General features: G+C 34.4%; 1 protein-coding gene across 1 annotated transcript in view; it reads left to right on the top strand.

Moving 5' to 3' along the window:
* The window catches only part of LOC127868966 (potassium voltage-gated channel subfamily H member 7-like), a 68,253-nt gene that overhangs the window by 19,945 nt on the left and 24,146 nt on the right, over nt 1-24,162 (top strand). Inside the window, exons 2-5 of the mRNA XM_052411181.1 lie at nt 3,221-3,339; nt 4,292-4,661; nt 13,490-13,691; nt 14,534-14,731. Coding sequence (XP_052267141.1) covers nt 3,221-3,339; nt 4,292-4,661; nt 13,490-13,691; nt 14,534-14,731 — 889 coding nt within the window. The remainder of the gene's footprint in view (nt 1-3,220; nt 3,340-4,291; nt 4,662-13,489; nt 13,692-14,533; nt 14,732-24,162) is intronic.

Genomic DNA, 24,162 nt, shown 5'->3' with positions numbered 1-24,162 from the left:
CGGTCTCTGTTCATGTATGCATGTCCGTCTCTCGATCTCTTTGTGTACGTATGCATGTCCGTCTCTCGATCTCTTTGTTTATGCATGCATGTTCGTCTCTCGATCTCTTTGTGTATGTATGCATGTCCGTCTCTCAATCTCTGTATTTATGCATGCATGTCCGTCTCTCGATCTCTTTGTTTATGTTTGCACGTCCGTCTCTCGAGCTCTTTGTTTATGTATGCATATCCGTCTCTCAATCTCGTTGTATATGCATGCATGTCCGTCTCTCGATTTTTTTTTTATGCTTGCATGTATGTCTCTAGATCTCTTTGTTTATGCAGGCATGTCCGTCTCTCGATCTCTTTGTTTATTTATGCATGTCCGTCTCTCGATCTCTTTGCTTATGCATGCATGTCCGTCTCTCAATCCCTTTGTTTATGCATGCATGTCCGTCTCTCGATCTCTTTGTTTATGTATGCCTGTCCGTCTCTCGATCTCTTTGTTTATGCATGCATGTCCGTCTCTCGATCTATTTGTTTATGCTTGCATGTTCGTCTCTCAATCTCTTTGTTTATGTATGCATGTTCGTCTCTCGATTTCTTTGATTATATATGCATGTCTGTCTCTCGGTCTATTTGTTGCATGCCCGTCTCTCTGTCTTAGACGTCTCTCAGTCTGAAAACACGTTTCGGTTTGCTCATAAATTACTCTGGTAGAATACTAAGTGCGCAGTGCAATCAAATATGTGATTTCGCTGTCTTTTACAGCCGTCGTCAAAGCCATCCATTAAATTATATCTCCAAACGCTTTTACGGTGGTCGTAATCCTCGGTCTTTATCGTTCAGTTATTGCCAGTTTTATATCGGCATTCTGTTCTGACTTAAAGAATCCGACGATATTTCAGCAGCAAATTGGATATATAGTGATAAGCTACAAATAAAATAGTCATGATTTAGAATAACATTCGAAATTTTGTTGTTTAAATATGAAAAACTATATATTCCGTTGTTTAAGATCTTTCAGATAGTTTTTATTTCCTGTTTGGGATTACGCTGATTAACTTGAAACTTACGTATTGTTTTAAGTAACGTTTCCTTCACATGAAAAACAATGTATCATGTTCATCCAAAACGCACAAGTACGTATTTTCGTGATTTTGAGTTGGTAATTGCGTTTTAAATTACATATGTTCTTTTGAAAACAAACCTCGATAATTTTGTAATAATTCAAATTGACATAATTTCATATATTGGTCATGAAAGGATTTGTCGGTGAAATTAGAATGTCAACGACTGAATACATGCTATTTAAAGTATGCTTTATAGGCCTTTATAATGCCATCTCGTTTTCCCGGGAATATAGTGCGACTCACACAAACAAGATAACATATGTAGATCTACATGTTTTTACATTTGTGTTCACAAGATAACAAAGGCACTAAAATTTATGTTCCCCGATGCTATGTCAAACTGCATTTGAAATTATTTGATTTATTGCGTCTGAACATCAGTAAGGAATATAAACGTCATGGACGTGCGTGTTTGACAACAACAAACCACACGATTTCTTCACGTTATATCGTTGAGCGTGGCTATTTATTTGATATGGATGCCATGTGCAAGACGTATTTTGCTGTAAAACTCATATATTTGTCACGTATCGCTTAAATGTCATATATATTCCGCATCGTCAAGTATCATTTTGGTTTATCCAGTTGGATCATTTCTCAGAGTCGGAACTGTTTTGTATTTTCAATAATAATACTGTACATCATGTTAAGTACATAACGTACAGAAATATAGCTCATACTGCAATTAATTATTACTACTAACACGTTCGTAAATCACATGCTAATCAAATTAAATCAATTAAATGATATGGAGAAAATATCATTAATATCACTGAAATCATTTAAATTGCCTGGTCGTGCATTGCAATATCATCCAGTGATGTCGAATATTGATGCATTGCTTTTCGTTTTGTTTTAACGTGTTTCTTTTTTTTTGTAAATGCAAACATGTCAAACTGACTTCAAAATGGTGTTATTTACGATCACGTTGTTGCGTTATTGACAATTACACGTCACATGCTAAAACCATCGTGTGAAAAAGTGATTTATTTGCATAGAACTTAGATGTGTTGATGAAATTCGATTATACAAAAAAATCAATGGTCGCATGTTTCAATCATGGTAGTGCTTTGCCGTGTTAACTTGCTTTTTTTGCATATATATACTGGTAGACTTTCGTGATATTTTTTTATCCGTAAATGAATGGTGTGTATGGGAATCTGTCTGTATGTTTGTCTATCTCTTACGCTTTCGGTATGCGTTTATGGCTGTCGATATGTATGTGTGTCGTTTCGTTGGTCTTTCTATCTCATTGTACAGACAAAAGAACAAGGGAAAGTCATCCTTATCAAGTATTTTATGTGACAGCGGCGTGTGGCAATGTTTAGCGCCATCAGCTGTAGCTCTATTTTAAACGAATAGAGTATGTACTTCTGCAAGTGCATATATTTTCATAGCGTGAAATTTTATATATAAACATACACACACACACAAGAATATCGCAATTCCACAAGAATCGCGGGTTATTTATGAGAGGCCGATGATATTGATAGAAATACGTGTATTGCACTGCATTTGCGTGTTTTAACCAGTCATTGTCATGCGCTAATGTTTAATCAATTTTTCAGTGAAGAGATATCTTGAAAGTTTAAACGTTCCCCGAGAATTTCGCGAACATACGAAACATACCTATATAGTTGCGATTCCAGTGCCATGCCATAAAATGATTTTATAGAAGGAAATTCTGCTTTTTTGGAAGGCAATATATATCCGACGTCCGATTATAATCCTTTCGGCGGACTACTTTTCCAGTATGGTTAATTGTTTTATGAAAACAAGACCAGAATAATGTAATAATTATATTGAACATATTGTAATGCCAGTCCCTTTTGTACCCGTCAAATAAACACGTAAACGACAAGTACATGCAACAACAAAATACATAAACAATTGGCATGGTAAGTTTGTCTAAAGAAACTATCTAAGTCATGTCGTTTTCGTAAATATTCACCGTTCTCATTACTTTAACAATACTACACTGTTTATTTTAATATTATTTGCAGACATCGAAGAGCTAATACCAACGGAGAACAATCAACATTTCACTTCCTTTGATGTAACGTGTAATGGTCTTTCCAAATATGAAACTTTGTTTATTGTAAATTACAGGAATCCAAGAGCGAGTTTCACACGGAGGAATCGGAGGAACTGTCGACCATCGAGCAGGCTCAGGATCATGGGGCTCGAATACAGCGCACTCAGCCAGACTTTGTCATCCTACACTATAGGTAAGCAAAGCATTCGTTCTCGTATACATCGCACTCTGCCTGACTGGCCATCATGTATTATATGTAGGCGTCTGCGGGGTCTAAATGGTCATCATTAAATATATGTAGGCAGACCGTGAGACTCGAATACAACAAATTCAGCCAGTCTGTGTAACCTGCGTCACAGGTAAGCAAAGCATTCCTTCTCATATACATCTCAATCAGCATGTATGAACATCATGTAACATGAGTAGGCAGGCTTTATGACTCGAATACAGCGCACTCAGCACTGTAGGTGAGTAGACATCTTGGAATCGATAATACCGCACTCATCCTGAACTAAGGAAGGTAGAGCATTTGTGTTTGTATACATCGCATCGAACTAGTCTCCCATCCTGCAATATAGATTGGCAAAGGATTGGTTCTCGTAAACATGGCACTCAGCCTGAATCGTCACGCAGACCATGTGATTCGTACGCAGTGCACTCGGCCAGACTTTGTCATCCTGCACTTAGGTAGACATCAGAGACCCGTATAAATTGCTCTCAGCAATTCACCCCACACTAAAGGTAGCCATAACATTAATTCTCGTATACATCGCAATCGAATATACATACTTATTCTGTATTAAAGGACAGAAGAATATCGCTCTCCTGTACAGAGCATCCAGCCTCATTGTTAAATAACCTGACTAATTTAAACTACTGATGGTGCTATACACACGGCGGTGTTCAGACCATTCACCGTAACAGGTTCTTAATGATGGTCATTTCGTTTTGCAAATTTGAAATAAGAATTACGAGGTTAATTAGCATTCCGTTTTATCAGTTTCGGACAAGATTATACATGTACAACATAATTTTTGCAAATACTGTGCCTCAAGTAAACGATATCTTGTAGGTTTATCTCACAATATAGCTACACGTGTAAGTAAATGTAATTGTACACATATTTTAACAACTTTCCATTTTAGTCCATTTAAAGCAGTTTGGGACTGGGTGATACTTATCCTCGTCCTCTACACAGCTGTGTTCACGCCATACCAAACGGCGTTTCTCCTCAACGAAGACGAATCAACGATGCGACTCAACCGAAATGCCGCCACAAGGTCCCAGACTTCCGACACCACCAAAGCTAGTCCTCTTGTAATAATCGATCTCATCGTTGATCTGATGTTTATCCTCGACATCCTCATCAACTTTCGCACGTCTTATCTTCACAACGGAGAGGTCATCATGGACCAAAAGAAGATTGCAATTAATTACGTGAAGGGGTGGTTTCTTATAGATACCGTCGCCGCTATACCTTTTGATCTGCTACTGTTTGGGTCAGGAACTAGTGACGTAAGTTAGATTCTTAATATTTCCGTAGATGGTATGTTTCTTCTACTAACATGCTCCGTCATATTGTTGGCTTTATTTTAAACATAAATTAACTAGTTGGCCGTTTGATTTAATTAATTGTGATAGTTGTTAACGGTGTCTTCATACTGTTTTAGAGTTTATGTAATTGTGGCATAACGAATCTGTTTTGATTGTTTGGGATTTTTCGCCGTTGTTATTAGTCAATATAATACTAAGCTGGATTATCAGTATAAAGTGAATATAATTATTTAAGTAATAGTCAGTTTTCTTATTTGAATTGGAGGTAAGGTGACACTATAGTTTTAACTATGTCATAATCAATCAATTTAAGAAATGTGGCCTTGTCGTAAATATATTCAGCGATCCTCAGATTTGCTATGTCTCTCCACCAAATCACCTAGCGCAAGACGTACCCTTTGGATAAAACAATTTATTCCTACCGGCGCAAATATATATTTCTAAAGGCTGAAATGTTCTTAGATTAATCTTATTTTGTATTATTTTGTTCTTATCTATAAGCTGTTGTAAGTTCCAGAAATAATTGTATTGCTTTATATTGCCTAAAGGTCATTCCGATAGGGTCGTTATTGAGCGTTTCATATGTGCCCTGTTTCATTTAGGCAATTTTTTTATTTATTTTCTTAGTTATTTCTGAAATTAATTGCAATATTACGTCATGGTTTATAACTTTAGGTCACGCATTCCGATCGTTTATTGTCCCCTACCGGTGAAAGCGGAGGGGACTTATGGTTTGCACTCCGTCTGTCTGTCAGGCAGTCCGTCGCACTTTTCTGGATCCTGCGTTATCTTTAAAAGTTCTTCATTTTTTTTAAAGAAAATTGGACATAGATGGATGGCAATATGGAGACATGCACGTCATTTCATTTTGTTCCTATGTCAAGAATTTTGGTTGCCATGGCAACACATATATACATAATAATTTTTCTGACAATGGTGGAGTTTCGCCGGTAGGGGATCATATTGCTTGGCAATCTCTTGTTCGAAATACTTCTTCATGTTTGCGAGTCTACCAATGTATATAAAGAATAAATGCATTAATTTCATGACTTTAACTGTCTGTAAACGATATCCAATCAAATTAGTTTCAATATGCCAACTGAAGTGCGATTGCTCTTCGAAATATTTTCCTTTTGTTCGATATAAAAATGCTTTATTGTTGTCCCCTACCGGTATCACCGGAGGGGATTAATGGTTTGCGCTCTGTGCGTCTGTCTGAGAGTCTGTCACAATTTTCTGGAACCTGCGATAGCTTTAAAAGTTCCTCATATTTATCATGAAATTGATAGATGGCAATATGGACATTATGCACGTCATCTCATTTTGTTCCTACGTCAAACATTCTGCTTGTTTTGGCAACAAATAATAAATAAGAAATTATGACAATTATGGAGCCGGTAGGGAAATATATTGCTTGGCAATAGTCTTGTTACCTTTAGTTCAATGTTTATCCTACATCATTTCGATTGTTTTGCGGAAAACTCGAAATTATTGTTTAAAGTCTATGCGTAAATGGGCAAATGAGAAACAACACCTGTCTTTAGTGTACGCTGACAACAAGCGATTTACATAGCAAAGTCTACAAACCTTTTCGATGGAGATCAATGTTTAGACATAAATCTGTTTCTACTTACTTATTATGTGTATAACTTTTTAGTCCAGAATTTTTGTTTTGAAGTCCTTTTGTATGGGTTCTTGGTGTCATTAATGGTCATGTCATTGGGAGCATTCACAGAATATTCAGATACAAACATCCGAGACAGTCTAGCATCGCTCCGAAAAAACTGAGCGTATAACTGTAAGGTCCGCAGGGGCCAATCTGGGACGGCAATTTCCGCGTTTATTGGGTTTTCGCTTGGAGAGACTTCCATTATAAAACAAATTCCATGAAAGCAGAAAGTGTCGTCCCTGATAAGCTTGTTCGGACAGCACGTGCTTATCTGGGATGATATTTTACGCAGATGCATTCAGAGCGAGTTTCATGTGGCTCAAATACTCGTCAACAGCATGTTTAATTACATAACAATAAGCTGAATATGCTCATGTTGTTCGTTATTGCAATTAACGGGAATATTGATTAAGTGAATATAGCAATAAGCGGGTTATTAAGTTGATTTAAATTAATTTTGTAAGGAGTTAAACATGCCAATAATCATAATATTTTACATTGTGGCATTTTCAGACTATTTTCTTTATAAAATCTCAGGAAATTAATATTTTTTGAAAAGCGGTTTTCTTGAGTATCGAACTAATGAATCGATACTCCCAATTACATCAAAAGGTTGGCATGTTGTATGAAGGTTGACATTCTTTGCTGTGGGAAACAGCGTATTTTATTCAAGACTTGTACATAGTACATCGTCTAAACACATAAATTAACAAAGAATAACATGTATTAACATGAGTACACTTTTATGTAATGTTTGTTGAGACAAAAATAAAAATTGTGAAAGGAAATAATGCCCAATGTTTTTCTTATTAGCTTGAGTATGGACTACTTGTTTAATTCAAATTAATTCACACTACGAAGCGCTGGTTAAAATATCGATATGCAGTAACTGTTACCTTTAATGATTAACGCAAGCAACTTCAATAGAAAATACATTTATAAGTCAATAATAACCCATTAAGTGCTATGCTAAAAACACCTTATTAACTGCGAACTAGCGCTTGGTGTTATATTTATTTCGATAAGATTATTTCGTATATATTGCAATAATGAAAAGCCAGAGACAGTATCAGCGAACAGATTATTGTTAACCCACGATAGCCTTTCATTTAAGGCACGTGACAGAAAATCTATACAAGAAAGAACGAAAAATACTACGCGACGTAAAATAAAAACATGTCTAAAAGTGGGATCACCGCCGTTGAAAGGTCAATGCAAAGCATTGGGTTTTTAATCAACTATACCAAACGTTTTCACGTTACTATTCAGCATAAAAAAACAATTCCATGAATATATAAATAACATGAAAGTCACCTACAGTTTACAGATGGAATACACAATTACATACTACCAGCACTTATAACCTTCAGTGAAAAAAAATGTCTCCTAGTACATGCACGACTTCAGCTTTTGTTGTATTGAAAGGTAAAGATTGATCTCAATGAGTGAGCAATTAAATTATTGTTCAAGCTTTTAAAAGAATGGTTGTTTTGAGTCTTTGTTAGAAACATATATTTTTGCATTTGTGTGTGTCTGCCAAGCTTTGATATGTTAAGAAATCAATAAGATTATCCTGGTATGTCATTGAATTTGCTGTTTTATTTCTAGATTAATTACAGCAAACAAAACCGGTCGTCATCGATAACGATTACTTAATAAGTATGTAATTCTCGATTACCGCATTAAATTTGTATTCGTTTTGCATTTAAACATACTTGTAAAGAGCATATTTTTGCGAAATCGTTCAAAAGGCAAAGAAACCTTCATCTTAAATTCTTGCATGCAATCTACATGTATACCGTTTGATGGGTGATTTTCGTTATTACCCTATGAGCCAGGAAACTCTAGTACACGGCTTAAGGAATCCATTTAATTTCCGGAGGATGTCTATGTTTCTTTGTTTTACTGACCACTTTGCATTTATATCAAATATCATACGAAAAGACCACCGAGACGTTTGCTAAGATCATACAATAAATATATCGAAAAACAAATTGATTTTTGTTATTTGTTGTCATGAAAAGGTAATGAAACTCCGCTAAAATATTACCAACAATGTTCAATAATTAACAGTTAATTATAAAGTGTGAACCATGGTTATGGATATAGATGACAAATAACTGTTTTCCTTTTGTAAACCATAGCACGCCCCTATACTATGTTAACAACAAGGTCAAATAAGCATTTAATACTTAAATGTTTTAAAACGACGAAAACTATATTGAAACGCTTATTATGTTTAAACTAATTTCACTTTCATGATTGGCTTGAAGTAAAAACTGAAATCATACCATTGAATAATTAATTGCTGTAAACAAAAAAAATACTGGAATGTCATATTTTAATAGCAGCAAAGTGTTGAATTCTTATTTGCATGTTCTTTTTGATATCTTTTCTAATCACCCAAAATAAAAAATGAATACTGTCTTGCTGTTTTGAAATGGAGAATAGTACATTTTTAAACGCTTATTATTTGAATATACTTTCTTAACCTTTGGAAACAACTTGACCTATCTTAACGTTGAATTTTAATTGTGTTTTATTATTTGTGTATGAACGAGAATATCCACATTTTCATTGAATCGCAATATATACAATAATAATATAAAATGAGAACAATGGTATCCATCAACAACCATAACATGTGCAATCATGGCAAAGCCAACCATTGAATAATAAATTGTTTCTTGAAACTAAAGAAAGCTGCATTTGATATTGCCTCTGATAGTGTTATACTGTTTCAGTTGTCTTGTGTTGTCCCAAAAGAACCTTTGATATCTCGTTTAAATTATGTTTACAGCCGGGTCGCTTAATCAATGTCCACGATTCGCATTGCGACTGAATCAATGTAAACGTTATCCAGTATATGAATGAAAGTGTTGTCCATCTTCAAACAGTGTACTCTATGTCATTTGTGTTGATTTAAAAGCATACGAAATATTGTCGCAGTGAAATTACGTGCGTGGCGTTATGAACGTGTACAAACGCTCCACGAGAGGTATGCAATTCGATGCTGGTGATGGTTGACATCTTATTTCTATTTTAACTTGATAAGTAGTGCTAAGAACAAAAATATTTACTGTTTTCGTTCATACAGAATAAATATCCATGCTGCAGTGTATACACTTTACGCAAGTTACATCTTCATATGCATGTTGAAGTTACTAAACAGTGTACTACTACACGTTTTGAAGTAACGTCGAATATTTAAGACGGCGGTTGATAGTCACAAAGGTAGATGCTATATATCTTTACATAAATTTGTTTTTCTTTTTTAATATCACAGTTGATATAAATAGCTTCAAACATTATGAAATTGTATACTTAATTTATTCTATCTCATGCAGCTTTATGTTATTTATAAACTGTTGGATAACTATTCCTCTTGATAATAGTGGCTTCTGTTTATTTATTGGCCCATTCTTTAACAATATGTCAGATGTTTTCGCCTTAATATTAAGTGTCCCCCCCCCCCCCCCCGGAATTGCCTTTGACATTAATTTCATGAAGTGGCATCTTATTGTGATGAACTAATCGATGCGTCTTTGCATCACAAATAGCAATCATATTGATAAACTTTCCAATAAAAGTTCGAGTTGGCGCATGTTTTAACGTTTTTAGAGTGTGTTCATTAAAAAGACTCAAAATTAAATAGTGCGTCTCTTGTTTAATGTATGTACATCGAAAATGCTTTAAAACATTAAGACGCATCTAAAGGATTAGTGTATTATAATCGTTGTGAAGCTGGAATTAAACAATAATGAACGACGGTGTGTATTTCCTAATATGCTGACATTTCCAGCTCACACTATCGCCATACTAAATAGTAATGTTTAAGTTTATGAACACACCATGGTCTAAAGTTTAGACGAATTAAGCCTTCAATCATTTTTACGACATTTTTTTATTTTAAAACAAAAAAAATAATATTAGAATTGCATATTAAAGTGACCCGTTAAAACTCTTAGCCATTCTACTGTGGATTTCCCTAACATCTACACTTAAAGCAAACGCAAGGTTCATTAATATCCGGTAATTGGTCTTCAGCAATCTCTTTCACTTAGATTACATCTACTTTCAATTTAATTATCCGTTTTATGTCTTTGGAAGAATATGAGAGACTGATAAATTGGCTTTAAATACACGATTTGTCAGTGCACGATTTGATACTGCAAACGAATTACTTTTATCGGTTTATTCTGTCACGGAAAGTTTGAGATCTGCGCACTAGAATTTAATTTACTTAAGCACTTAATGTTCAGGTCTAATTGCAATAAGTAAGATGTGTTAATTTTGCATTTTGCAAAATATTTGTGTACATTGTTTTATGTACCGCTTTAGGGCGCTACGTTTTCAAATAAAAGTGATAATATAATCAAAACAGACTGACTCTTAATTACTTTCTGTTTTCCTAACGTGTTTATACAAATTTTATCTATTTATCCTTACAGTATGTCTTGCTGAAGACGTAGAATCCCGTTGCAAAATCACAGCTGTATTTACACCTTGATTCAAACAGCTGTCAAAATATAATGGCGTCATTTGTTTAATTCGCTCAGCCATTGCATTGTTTTCATGCATAGGCAGAACATTTGAGAAAAATATACTAAAATAATTAATGCGTGTCGATAAGATATGTACGTTATTTTACGATACAGCAATGTCTTAACGACGTATCAAGGCTCGTTGTAAATGTGGTCGTCTGAGTATCGCAAAATAAACACATTTAATTACCAATTAGCGGTTATTTGTTTATAATAAACAGGATGTTATAAAAGAGAAACCGAACGATCTACATATCTGTATTACAATCTTTGCTGCTCAGGGTTATTCTTTTCTTATTTCGTGTATATGCTGACACACAAAAAATCAATATGTATTGCCGATCAAAGATCAATCAATATGTGTATGTTTGCTTTGCTCCCTATTTGGCATTGATACTCTTTGTAAACCATTCCAATATAATTTCCTTTCCACAGATATGGATCTTCAAATTCATTAAACGATCAATGATATCATAGTTTTTCATGCAACTCAGGTCGACCGAAAATGTTTCAATGCAGTTTACCAGGACAACAGCTGAATGTGGAAGTTACTGGACATTTATTGTACCATTTCGTTTGTAAGACATGGATTGTCTTTAGTGTATTGATGTTTAAACGCGCTTGATGCGAATGCAATATATATATATATATATATATGTTCGCGTGATACATACGTGGGTGTAAGTGTCCACTTACCTGATTTATCCAACTGTATTAACAGGTATGCCTTATGCGAAAATGTATCTTTAAAGATTGCTTTACATGTGTGAATTTTATTATAGACCCATCTGTATCTCAAATATAAAACACTTTTTTACGTGCTTTCTGTGCATTGTTTTGTTGATATGTACCCTAAGTAATAACAAATGTCAGGTTTTATTGTGTTTTGACATTTCGATTAGAAAGTGATGTAATATTTAAATATTGATCTGAAACAATTGCAGTGACATTTCAATATCTTGTTGTTTTCTATCAAACAATCTATGGTCTTTTGATTTATACAGTAAGTGTATGAAGACATATCAACACAGTTCAGTATCCGTTGAATGATATTTTGTGATTTTCCCTCTCTATTCAAAACCTTATCGACCTCAAACATGCTATACATTCTATCCGCTTCTATTGGATTATCATTTCCTTGATGAACAAATTCGAAAGCATAATACTCATGTATTCAGGTCGATGGAAGTTTAGATATTGCAAGAGCTCCAAAAATCAGCGATTTTATTCAATTGATCATTTTCTGTCTCGTGTACGTGTAACATATCATTGAAAGATGCCTTTTGCTTCTATGCATGTGATCTGATCTATATTGCATTTCTATTTAGGATCAATGTGTTTATGAATTTACAGTACACAGTCATTAACCGCAAATGTTTAAAATTTGACATAGTATCAAGAGGATCAATTACATAGTTATATAACACAGTTTGTTGTTATTGCTTTACACAGTTTTTACTGGTACCCGTGTAAAATCATATTACCCAGCTTATTTAAATCATAATGTGTCTGTCTTTTTAATGGTAAGATTATGTTTCTTTGGTTCGCATCCTACGAGTGAACCCTTAATTGAACATTACATTAAAAAGTTTGAAAAGCTGGTGATGCATGATTAGATGAATGACCACTTGATGTATGTGATGGTTTCACATGCACTGGGTCCCGTCGTGCTATATGCATCATCGCAATCTGGTCAGGAGGTATTCTGCCAGCTGTAAAGTTTAGAAATAGTTCGCGGTGTCATGAGCTGTCGTTATGACAATTTATCGGGGTATACGTAAGCAGAGACATATATGAAACTACACTGATCGGATATGTCCTTAGACTCATTTTTGCACAAGGCTGGTCAATTCTTCACTGCTCTCTTTCGCCAACAGTCTTGCTATACTATCAGCTTCTTATGTTTTATATCCAAGAATACACGTTTAACTACATATTAAAATACCAAAAAACCGTGTGTGGTTTCAAATCGTTGAAAATAAGTTAAATAAATCTTGTGCAAACATCCGGTTCGAGCGCTTATGAGTTCATAAGTACATGTATACATGCTTTTCGGTGACGCCAGTTTCATCCATGTGTGTTTTGGTTTGTCGTGTCTACTTTTGGTCAATTGACTTTAAAACCAAAAAGCTTCAAAAATTCATGAACTGAAATATATTTAATAGAGTTCGTTTTGCTGTTTTGATTATTCTATTTGTAGCTATTTTCCTTAAAATAAAATAAAAAACTGTACAGTAATATGAGAGTGGCTTAGTGATGTTTTATTTGTTTGACATCACATACATTTTCATCAAATCTATTTTAAGTGGATGTTACTTTAAATAACTTTTGACAGCTAAATTAACATGCTCATGTATTCGGAGCACAGGTATTTCGATGTTATGGATTCTTTAATCTGCAGATAGTATTTAAAAAAAACTGTTGTTTTTTTCTCGTTTTGTCTTATTTTTAACCCTTGATATAGCGGGTATTCTGAAAACAGCCCGATGGCTTAAGTTAAAGCGACTTATACTTTAGGCTTATTTACAATGTAATAATGTAACGTCAGAAAACTATGTTACTTTACCTTCTTTCAGACTATGACTATAGCGGGTATTCTGAAAACAGCCCGGTTGCTAAGGTTACTGCGTGTGATTCGGAGGATCGAACAGTTTGCAGAGTATGGAGCAGCCGTGCTGCTACTGCTGATGGTTACATTCTCACTGGTCGGCCACTGGCTGGCATGCGCATTCTATGCCATCGCTTACTGGGAGCGTCCGCATCTAGACGGCAATATAGGTGAGTTGCCAATATTTTTCATTATATACATATATATATTTAAGACTAATAAGTGAGAGGCCAAAATTATTCATAGTCTAAAACTATACGGTTCGAGTTAAGCGTCCCGTGTTAAACATTCTTTGTTAGCCTATTTACTTCAGCTTGATTGGCTAAAAAACTAACGACAAGCTCAGACACTCTGATTTGTGAAATCATGAGAATGCATCCAGAGAAGGGATTGAACCGGTGTCTCTTAAGCGCTAGGCGGAAACTATAACCCTTACGTCTTCGCGACCGTGCAAAAGTTACACAGCTTCACCCACGGTATAAATCGTTCTTTAAATTGAATCGATGAATAATCTTATATTATACTTCAAAACCAGGTTTCACATTACAAGTCGGTTCGTTACATTTGAATGCAAAAATAACGACTCGTACTGGCGTTCAGTTAGTGATATATTTTGTTATTATTATTTGTAAATAGTATTGCCTATGTGTAGCTTCTTCTTCAACACACTACAATATATTGTGCGTCAGCAAAAAAGATTATCGATCCCTTTAACGGACATTTTCTCTTTTTTAATGCACGTTGGTTGCACCAAGTGGCCAACAATCGAAACGAATCTTCCGTTAGTCAAGTATTTGCCAAATCAACAAACCTTGTTTACGTTAAAGCAATCTTTCAATAACTTTTAAATAATTGCAATTCACCCTATTTACCACCATGTGGGTTGAATAGCGTCGCACGTTAAGGTTGCAAACCTTTTCTTGAAACATTTCGAGCAGCGGCCCGAGCATCAAGAACATGTTTCTACTATTAAGAACTATTCAATATTCTAGGATTCGCTTGTTTGTCATAGGTTGGTTGGATCATTTGGCACAGCAACTCAACGAACCGTTCATAGTGAACGTCACAAGTAGCGGCCCGAGCATTAAGACCAAGTATATCACCGCGCTCTACTTTACCTTCACCTCGCTGACCAGTATTGGCTTCGGCAACATCTCTCCCAACACTAACGCTGAGAAGATATTCTCCATATTCGCCATGCTTCTTGGATGTAGGTATATTTATTGTATAAATTAGTTAGGCATTTATATTATGTGTATGGTCACAACCTATTTGTTTTGTTGTTTCCTTATGCGTAATTAATACTTTATTCTGCTTTGTAAGTGTTCATACTCAAGAAAAATAGCTAGAGTTTGTGCAATGATGATTTGACATGCGTCAACGTCCAGCTTGTATATTTGTCTTTTTATTTGTATAGTTAATCAGCTATGTCCCCTTAACAGTTTCTCACCATTCGCCAAGTTGCTCAGAAGTGGGGAACCCGTGTTTCTTTTCGTCGAAAACTAGTTTTTAAACCTAACTTCTAGTGCGGCGTGCGTTTGCATTTTCCTTAGCATTGGTTCCATCATATTTTTATCATGTGTGTATTATTACTTGTTTCTTACCAAATGGGCGAAACGGAATCATATTGCCATGTCTGTATAACAAACCTATTAGTATTAACACAAGAATTAAACCGAGTAAATTCAAAGCCACACCTAAATGATCATGTGTTCAAAACACTACTTTTTATAATCATATAAAAATCGTTATACACCAAGGGAGACATTAATCTTTAAAGGAACTGTTGAAAAATTACAGATATTAGGATTTTAACAAAGACATTGAAATACGATGTTAGCTTCGTAAATATTAGTCTTAGAAAAATAAATCGACTTGAGTGAGCACGAAAACTCTCAATTACGCGTCGTCATTCGCGATGTAGGCCATGCTTTGAAATCATTTTTAGATAAGGTGTCCTTATAATTATTAGTAGTTGTAGAAGTAGTTATAGTAGTCGTAGTAGTAGTAGTAGTAGTAGTAGTAGTAGTAGTAGTAGTAGTACTAGTAGTAGTAGTAGTAGTAGTAGTAGTAGTAGTAGTAGTAGAAGTAGTAGTAGTAGTAGTAGTAGTAGTAGTAGTAGTAGTACTAGTAGTAGTAGTAGTAGTAGTAGTAGTAGTAGTAGTAGTAGTAGTAGTAGTAGTAGTAGTAGTAGTAATAGTAATAGTAGTAGTAGTAGTAGTAGTAGTAGTAGTAGTAGTAGTAGTAGTAGTAGTAGTAGTAGTAGTAGTAGTAGTAGTAGAAGTAGTAGTAGTAGTAGGAGTAGTAGTAATAGTAGTAGTAGAAGTAGTAGTAGTAGTAGTAGAATTAGTAGAAGTAGTAGTAGTAGTAGTAGTAGTAGTAGTAATAGTAGTAGTAGTAGTAGTAGTAGTAGTAGTAGTAGTAGTAGTAGTAGTAGTAGTAGTAGAAGAAGTAGTAGTAGTAGTAGTATTAGTAGAAGTAGTAATAGTAGTAGTAGTAGTAGTAGTAGTAGTAGTAGTAGTAGTAGTAGTAGTAGTAGTAGTAATAGTAGTAGTAGTATATTTATTATTATTATTATTATTATTATTATTGTTATTATTCAAGATATAAAATATATATAAAGCTTTTTGTTTTTTATGTTTAAAACGTACATAAAAAACGTTATGAATTGAATAACTGTACTGTTCCGATCGTATTTGAATAAAATAATTACATATTTAGTTTTGCAGCATAAAATGCAGTTTTAACAAAACATGACTTTTTTGTCTACGCAAATGTAGTGGTAAAACAGTTTCAGACACATGTCTCGTGTTTATTGCGTTCTCCCTAAGAGAAATGACTACATTAGGATGTCTGTAAAGATTGCCATCAATTTTGTTGCCACAGATGCGTCATTATGTTTTATACCAGTATTAATTGCCTAAAACCAAGAAGCAACAGTGCAGTGAGTTGATGACCGTACATTCCTTTGTACAGGCTCTATTTTATATGGCTTGAATAGTCTTTAAAACTGCTTTCCCATTTTATTGTATGTTTTGTTTTTGTATGTCGTTACAGGCGAACATCTATGTTTATCAAAGTGTGCTATTTTTATATATAGTCCAGTGAAATTAATGCAGCTTCATCGCCTGCTGATGGCTCTGCGGTTTCGTGTAGCTGAAATGTTTATTTTGTTTTACACCGGCTCTGTAGGAAGTGTGATTTTAAACTTACTTGTTTAAAGGTTATTATATTCAACAATACGATGCTTCCTTTTATCTTGAAGATAATAGTGAATTTTTGCAGCATCTGCTATCACCAGCGATTATAATTCATACTTTTTAGTAATAAATATCGTATTTTCAATACATTTAAGGGCTGTCGTATATAATAGCTCAGTATGATTCTTTAAGTCCTCCATGCATACTGCTAACAGATTTGCTTCCTTATGGTATGCGCCAAATTCAAGTTACAATTTCAAGAGTAAGTTACATTTTTGTATCAAAAGTTCGTTGGAAATTTATTGTTATTATATCATTATTATATTAAGTTCTTATCATCAAAACGGAGTGTGACAACGTAAGTAAAGCACTTTGATCGTTAACACCTATCCTTAAGTTGAATAAATAACAGTTTATTTCAATTGAATTATAATGATTATTTGAGTCGTGTTCTGAGAAAATTGGGAATAATGCATGTGCGTAAAGTGTCGTCCCAGATTAGCCTGTGCAGTCCGCACAGGCTAATCTGAGACGACACTTTACGCACATGCATTAAGCCCAGTTTTCTCAGTACACGACTTATTTATGTTCACCAGGGTAATCGACACTCTCAGTAAAAATGATTTTTTAAGGATAATATTTGTATTCTAAATTACAAACTGATATTATACTTTTGGAAAATAATTGCTTCATTTGTATTACTCCATCGGACAATATCACTGAGTACATTTTGAAGAAAATGTGTTTTTTATAAGTCTTATGTTCTGATTCAATGTTATAAAATCTGCTCGTTTCATTTCAAACGGCAAGTAATTCATGAATGAAAAGATGTATATAAAAAGAATGTTACCCTTTAATATCTTTTGTGGATTTCACATGTATTTTTACCCAAGATTGATGAAAAATTAAAGATTTAAATAGTAATTTTTAAGATTCCATTTTTCAATTAGCATTCGTGACTTTATCTTTTACGTTTATCTGTTAATCGGGAACCCTCGGACAATTCCGCCATAACGGCGATCGTGTATTTGGTGGTAGGATATGTCTAGCGCATCTAGCCGGAAGATATTACACCGAAAATATAGTTCGCCTAAGTTCGGGTTACACACCACTGAATATGCACTAAATTAACCGATAATATAGTTATAAAAGGACCAATATCTCTGAGGAGGAGTATAATAGAATATTTTATTCATGTTATTATTAAACACTATTTGGCATTACAAACAAAATATTCAAATGTTAACTTAATCTTTTAGAAAGCCAATTAGTTGTTTCTTGAAGTGAAAACAACAACATTATTCAAACTTAGAAGAACCAGTACTTTTTAAATTACATTAATTACAACATTGCGGATTTTCTGCGACAGCGTAACAATGTTCAGTTTGGTAATATTAATTTATTAAGGCATAACTTTGCCCTTGGAGATGAACACAATTCAGAATGGCCGCTCAAAATAAGACATACTGTATTGGAAATGTTAAAACACAGCAGTGGTGTTGTTTAAATATATATTATTTTTCTTTAAAAAAATTAAGACACATATCACAGACATGCCCATGGTTTTGGGCCGGTACTGTTTAGCTAATCAACCAAAACACTAAATATGGTTGACCGTGCAGGCAACAATTGTAAAAAGTTAGTTTACAACCCTGACTGCCATTACTGATTTGAAGTAATTTAGCTGTAATATGTCTGGCAACATACTGTTATAAAGAAAAATAAAAAAAAAAAACACTAATATCCATATCAGTGTTAAGGCATTGCGAAATGGATATTGGTGTGAGAAGTAATAAGAACCATACACATTTCCATCACAGAACATCTGAGATCTACAATTACTGGATATATATGTTGAAAGTTAATATAAAGAAAGCAATACAGAAGAATATACACATGTAGTAATAAAGACAAAACAACCAGTTTATACTGTTAAGATATATGCAGTTGTTGGCAATAAGAGAACAATTACCATTCTAAACTTTGAATTTTGAAAGTGTTAATACATGTATGTAAATCAGAACATTAGAACTTTTTTTCAAGGTCACTTTGAGCTATATAAGTGCCCAAAGTTTTCACTCAGTAAATTTGTATAACAAACTTATATGCGCTAACAAACATGACATATTAAAACTCCTTTCAAGATCACATATCACCAGTAAGTATTTGAATGAGCCTGTTGGTAGATATAATGGATCAGCCCTGTTTTAGCCTTACGTGTAAATGGGTTATTCCAATACTCTGGAGACACCAATAACACCTATAAACCAATTAAGAATACAGTTTTTTATTCCCCCGGTAGGGTTGCATATAGTTTTTAAACTGTCCGTCAGTCCGTCTCTCTGTCAGTCTGTCCTTCCGTCCGAAAACTTTAACATTGCCCATAACTTTTGGAATATTGAAGATAGCAACTTGATATTTGGCATGCAGGTGTATCTCATGGAGCTGCATATTTTGAGTGGTGAAAGGTCAAGGTAATGCTACAAGGTCAGGGTTGGCATATTGACCGATCAATTGAGTATTGAGCGGGCCGGAAGTCAATACCCGGTTAAAACCGGTCAATTCTAGTCATTACTGGTTGATTGAAAATTATAGCATTTAAACATCACAAAGGGAAGCTATTCTATATTAAATCAATGATTATTCTGTAATTATATACATGAAAAGAGTTCCACTTGTACTTACGTACTCGAAAAAACTACCACGCATACACGATATTGTGAAAAAGCACCTACCTCTACTGCACGAGTCGAATAGAATGAAGGAAGTTTTTAATGAAATGCCTATTGTTGCATACAGACGAGACAAGAACATAGCAGATATATTAGTGCATGAAAAAACCAATCGTGCTATGACAAGGGAGGTCAATCCAGTAGAAAGATGCACCAAAAAGTGTGTAGTGTGTGACATGCTAACAAGGGGGTTGCACAACCGTGGAGGGGTGAGTGGAGTGACCATTAGCAAAAGGCAGACCTGTGAAGCATGTAACGTCATCTATGGAATAAACTGTATACAGTGTGGCAAAATAGTTTATGTGGGGGAGACATCACGCTCACTAAAAGAACGATTAAAGGAGCATGAGGCAGATACAAGGCACCACAGAAGCAAACCTGTTGCTGAGCATTTTAACTCCGGACAACATAGTGTAGAAGACATGGGAGTATGTGTTTTACAAAATATTAGAGACAATTCGGATTACTACCGCAAGATAAAAGAACTTAACTGGATTCAATTGTTAAAGACAGAAGTTCCAAATGGACTTAACACAAAAGCAGCTTCCGATTTAGTATGGCAGAATTATAGGCGATAGTGTAGGCCAATACGAGATTCGTGTAGACAGTTTAAGTAACGATAACTATTTTCAAAATGCATAATTCTCCAACAATAGTGCAAGCGAGCGTAAGTATGTGAGAGGGTGGATATGTATGTGTGTATATATGAGTATATGTGTGGGTGTGTATATATATATGTATATGTGTATGTATGTACACATGTAGGTGTTTATGTGTGTACCTGTAATTATATGTGCAAGTATATGAGTGAATATGTACAAGTGTGAAGGAATGCGTATATATGTGTGCATATGTATGAACACAATACATTAGAATTTAACTTCATTTAAAAGATTGGAATTAAAATTATTATAAATAATTAATTATTAATCATTTCAATTTGTTTAAATGTTGATAAATATAGTCAATAAGAATTAGTGTTGAGATATTATAGTAATAGTGCTGACTACAAAATAGGAATTTTGATTTTGTGAATATTATTTTTAGGTTGGTACAGTAAATATCTATATTATTATTATAGTAATTATTGTTATCATTAATATAGTTATTATTATTGATATAACAATATGATGTTATTGTAATACTTTTTATTATCAAATTCAATTTGTAAAATTACAATGAGGAATGAATTTCTGATCAAGTATAAGAACCATACAACGAAATGTCATGTATATTATGTATTTTGGCGCAATTGTATATCGCATGGTAAAGTACGACGTCATGACGTCATTTCCTGTCATATTTGACGTTGTAAAACATTTACTTTATTGGTGTATACGACAGTTATAACTATGTAGTGAATTCGTATTTGTAAACTTTGATAAAGCCCGTTTGGGCGAAATATTAATAAAAGAGTGTTTTTACTATGAAATATGTATATCTTTATCCCTACTGGATATAAAACTGAGTATTGACATTACACTCCTAAAAGATTTATGAGTATGAAGAACTACATAACATCGCACCAGAGTAAATTGCTACGTTACAAATCACATGCGGATTTCTTAAATAAGTGCCTCACGGAAGGAATAGTGCCGAATGGATTTAAATTACAATGGGAACCACAAATAGATATGGATCTGGAAACTCGAGAAAAATGTGCCAAAGTCAAGAAGGATGCGTCATTGCGGTTGATTACACTTACTGAAAAGGCTATTACAAGTAAGATAATAGAATTACAAAGCAACAATGTTGATATTCATAATGAAAACTCAAATCATTTACAAAGGAGTCTATATGAACGGAAACAAAACAAATTACAAAAGGCACGTATGCTTAATTTTGACATCAGAGACATTAATAACTCATTAGATGATTTCATTGTGAAAAATGTAGCAGGAGATGGGAATTGTTTTTACAGATGTATTGCTTTAGACATTTATGGATCTGTGGAGAAACATGCATGTATACGAGATAAGATAGTTGACCATATGCACAACAACACCAATCTGTATTCAGTATATATAGATGAGGACATCAACATTCATATAACAAATCAGAGTCATAAAGATGGCAGAATGTCTTCATGGGCTACAGAAGCAGAAATTTATGCAGCGGCTACGGTATATTCAGCTGTTGTACAGATCTACAACGTAACGAACGGTGTAACTCAAATTCTAAATTTCGAACCGGTTACAAAAAGTACAAAAATAAAGCGATATTTTTTCTTGAAAATGGAACATGGACATTTTGATTCATTAAGAGTGAAAAGTAAACAAAAAGTATCACATGACCGAATTGAAGATAAGTCTCAGTTTGACTGGTTCGATATGGAACAACTTCCCGAAAAGCCCCATGTCAAAACAGTATCGCATGATGAAATGGTACGAATTCCGAAACCATCTGAAGTGAAACATGCATGTTTTAAGGACAAAAAGAAGGTTATAAACAAAGACAATCCACACAAAGATACAGACAGAGACTTGGTAACAAAGGATCAGTTTTCAACAATCATAAACTTATCTTCCAGGGATTTAACATTTAATGAAAAAAATATTCTATCAAAAGGTTTAAAATTCATACCTACAACTAACAAATATGACATCACAAAACTGCAAAGCGATCTCTGTGAGTGGGAAAGACGCATGCGTCTTAAAGAGTATTTCCATGATAAACAAAATGATCAGGAGAAAGATAATATCAAACCATGGATGAAGAAAAAAAGTAGATTTACACCAACACCTGGGAGAGAAAAAAGTCTTGATACATATATTGACGCGGTAAAACGAGAGATACTATATGGACTTAAAGACAGAGTTCAGTCAAATATAAGTGACAAAGAATCAAAGGCCTTACAAAGCTTGCTGAATGATTCAAGTATAATCATTCGACCCGCAGACAAAGGATCAGGAGTTGTGGTCGTTAATACCGAGGACTATATCAAAAATCTGGAAGAAATGAATGAATGTGATTCTTATGAAAAAAACAATGGACAGTGTAAACATGAAGCAAGCAGGGCGGTTAAAAAGGTAGCAAATAAATTATAAAGAGACGGCCTTATTGACCAGGAACTGAAAGATTACTTAATACCAAAACACCCCCAAGAAGCAAAGTTAAAAGGAAATCCAAAAATCCATAAAAATAACAATCCATACCGGACAATAGTGAATGGCATTAGGACGGCCACAGAAAACATGGCAGAAGTTGCAGAGAAAGAGTTGAATGAGTTTGTAGAAACAACACCAAGTTATATTAAAGATACAACAGATTTTCTGACAAAACTGCAAGAAATCCCCAATGAAATTCCAGAAAATACAATGCTTTTCTGCTTTGATGTTATCAAACTTTATCCATCCATTCCTAAACAAAAAGGCTTAGAGGCATGTAGAGAAGCACTTGAAACTAGAACAGACAAAACCATCCCTTCAAAAGCAATAGAAGAAATGATAACCACCGTTCTTGACAACAATATTATAACATTCAATGGAACTGAGTATAAACAAAGAAAAGGAGTTGCCATAGGCTCAAAGTTGGGGAGGAATTTTGCATGTGCCTATATGCGTAAATGGGATGAAGAACTAATGAAGAATGAGTTCATACCAATCTTTTACAAAAGATACATCGACGATGGATTTGGATTTTGGACACATGGACTGGAAAAACTTAATGAGTTCCTTATGTTTGCAAACCAGATTGATGAAAGTATTCAAGTAGAAATGAGAGTTGGTGGGAAAGAAATAGAATTTCTGGATACTATCGTGAAGATAGAAGATAGGAAAGTAATAACATCTTTATACACAAAACCCTCAGACAAGCACATGTATTTAAACTACAAATCAAGCCATCCAAGAAAAACAAAAGAAGCCATTCCATATAGTCAAGCCATTAGACTGAAAAGAATCTGTTCTAAAGATACAGATTATCAGGTCCATAAGAAAAAATTAAAACACTATCTTCGTAGACGTGGCTATAGCGGAAAGATCATTGACAGGCAATTTGATCGAGCAGACAAGCTGGATAGGGATACTCTTTTGAAACCAAGTGAAGACAAGAAGAAAAACATGAAAAGAGTTCCACTTGTACTTACGTACTCGAAAAAACTACCACGCATACACGATATTGTGAAAAAGCACCTACCTCTACTGCACGAGTCGAATAGAATGAAGGAAGTTTTTAATGAAATGCCTATTGTTGCATACAGACGAGACAAGAACATAGCAGATATATTAGTGCATGAAAAAACCAATCGTGCTATGACAAGGGAGGTCAATCCAGTAGAAAGATGCACCAAAAAGTGTGTAGTGTGTGACATGCTAACAAGGGGGTTGCACAACCGTGGAGGGGTGAGTGGAGTGACCATTAGCAAAAGGCAGACCTGTGAAGCATGTAACGTCATCTATGGAATAAACTGTATACAGTGTGGCAAAATAGTTTATGTGGGGGAGACATCACGCTCACTAAAAGAACGATTAAAGGAGCATGAGGCAGATACAAGGCACCACAGAAGCAAACCTGTTGCTGAGCATTTTAACTCCGGACAACATAGTGTAGAAGACATGGGAGTATGTGTTTTACAAAATATTAGAGACAATTCGGATTACTACCGCAAGATAAAAGAACTTAACTGGATTCAATTGTTAAAGACAGAAGTCCCAAATGGACTTAACACAAAAGCAGCTTCCGATTTAGTATGGCAGAATTATAGGCGA

The sequence above is a fragment of the Dreissena polymorpha genome, chromosome 2 (genome assembly GCF_020536995.1).
Source record: "Dreissena polymorpha isolate Duluth1 chromosome 2, UMN_Dpol_1.0, whole genome shotgun sequence".
NCBI classification, from domain to species: Eukaryota; Metazoa; Mollusca; class Bivalvia; order Myida; family Dreissenidae; genus Dreissena; species Dreissena polymorpha.
This window is presented reverse-complemented; position numbering and strand designations above follow the sequence as displayed.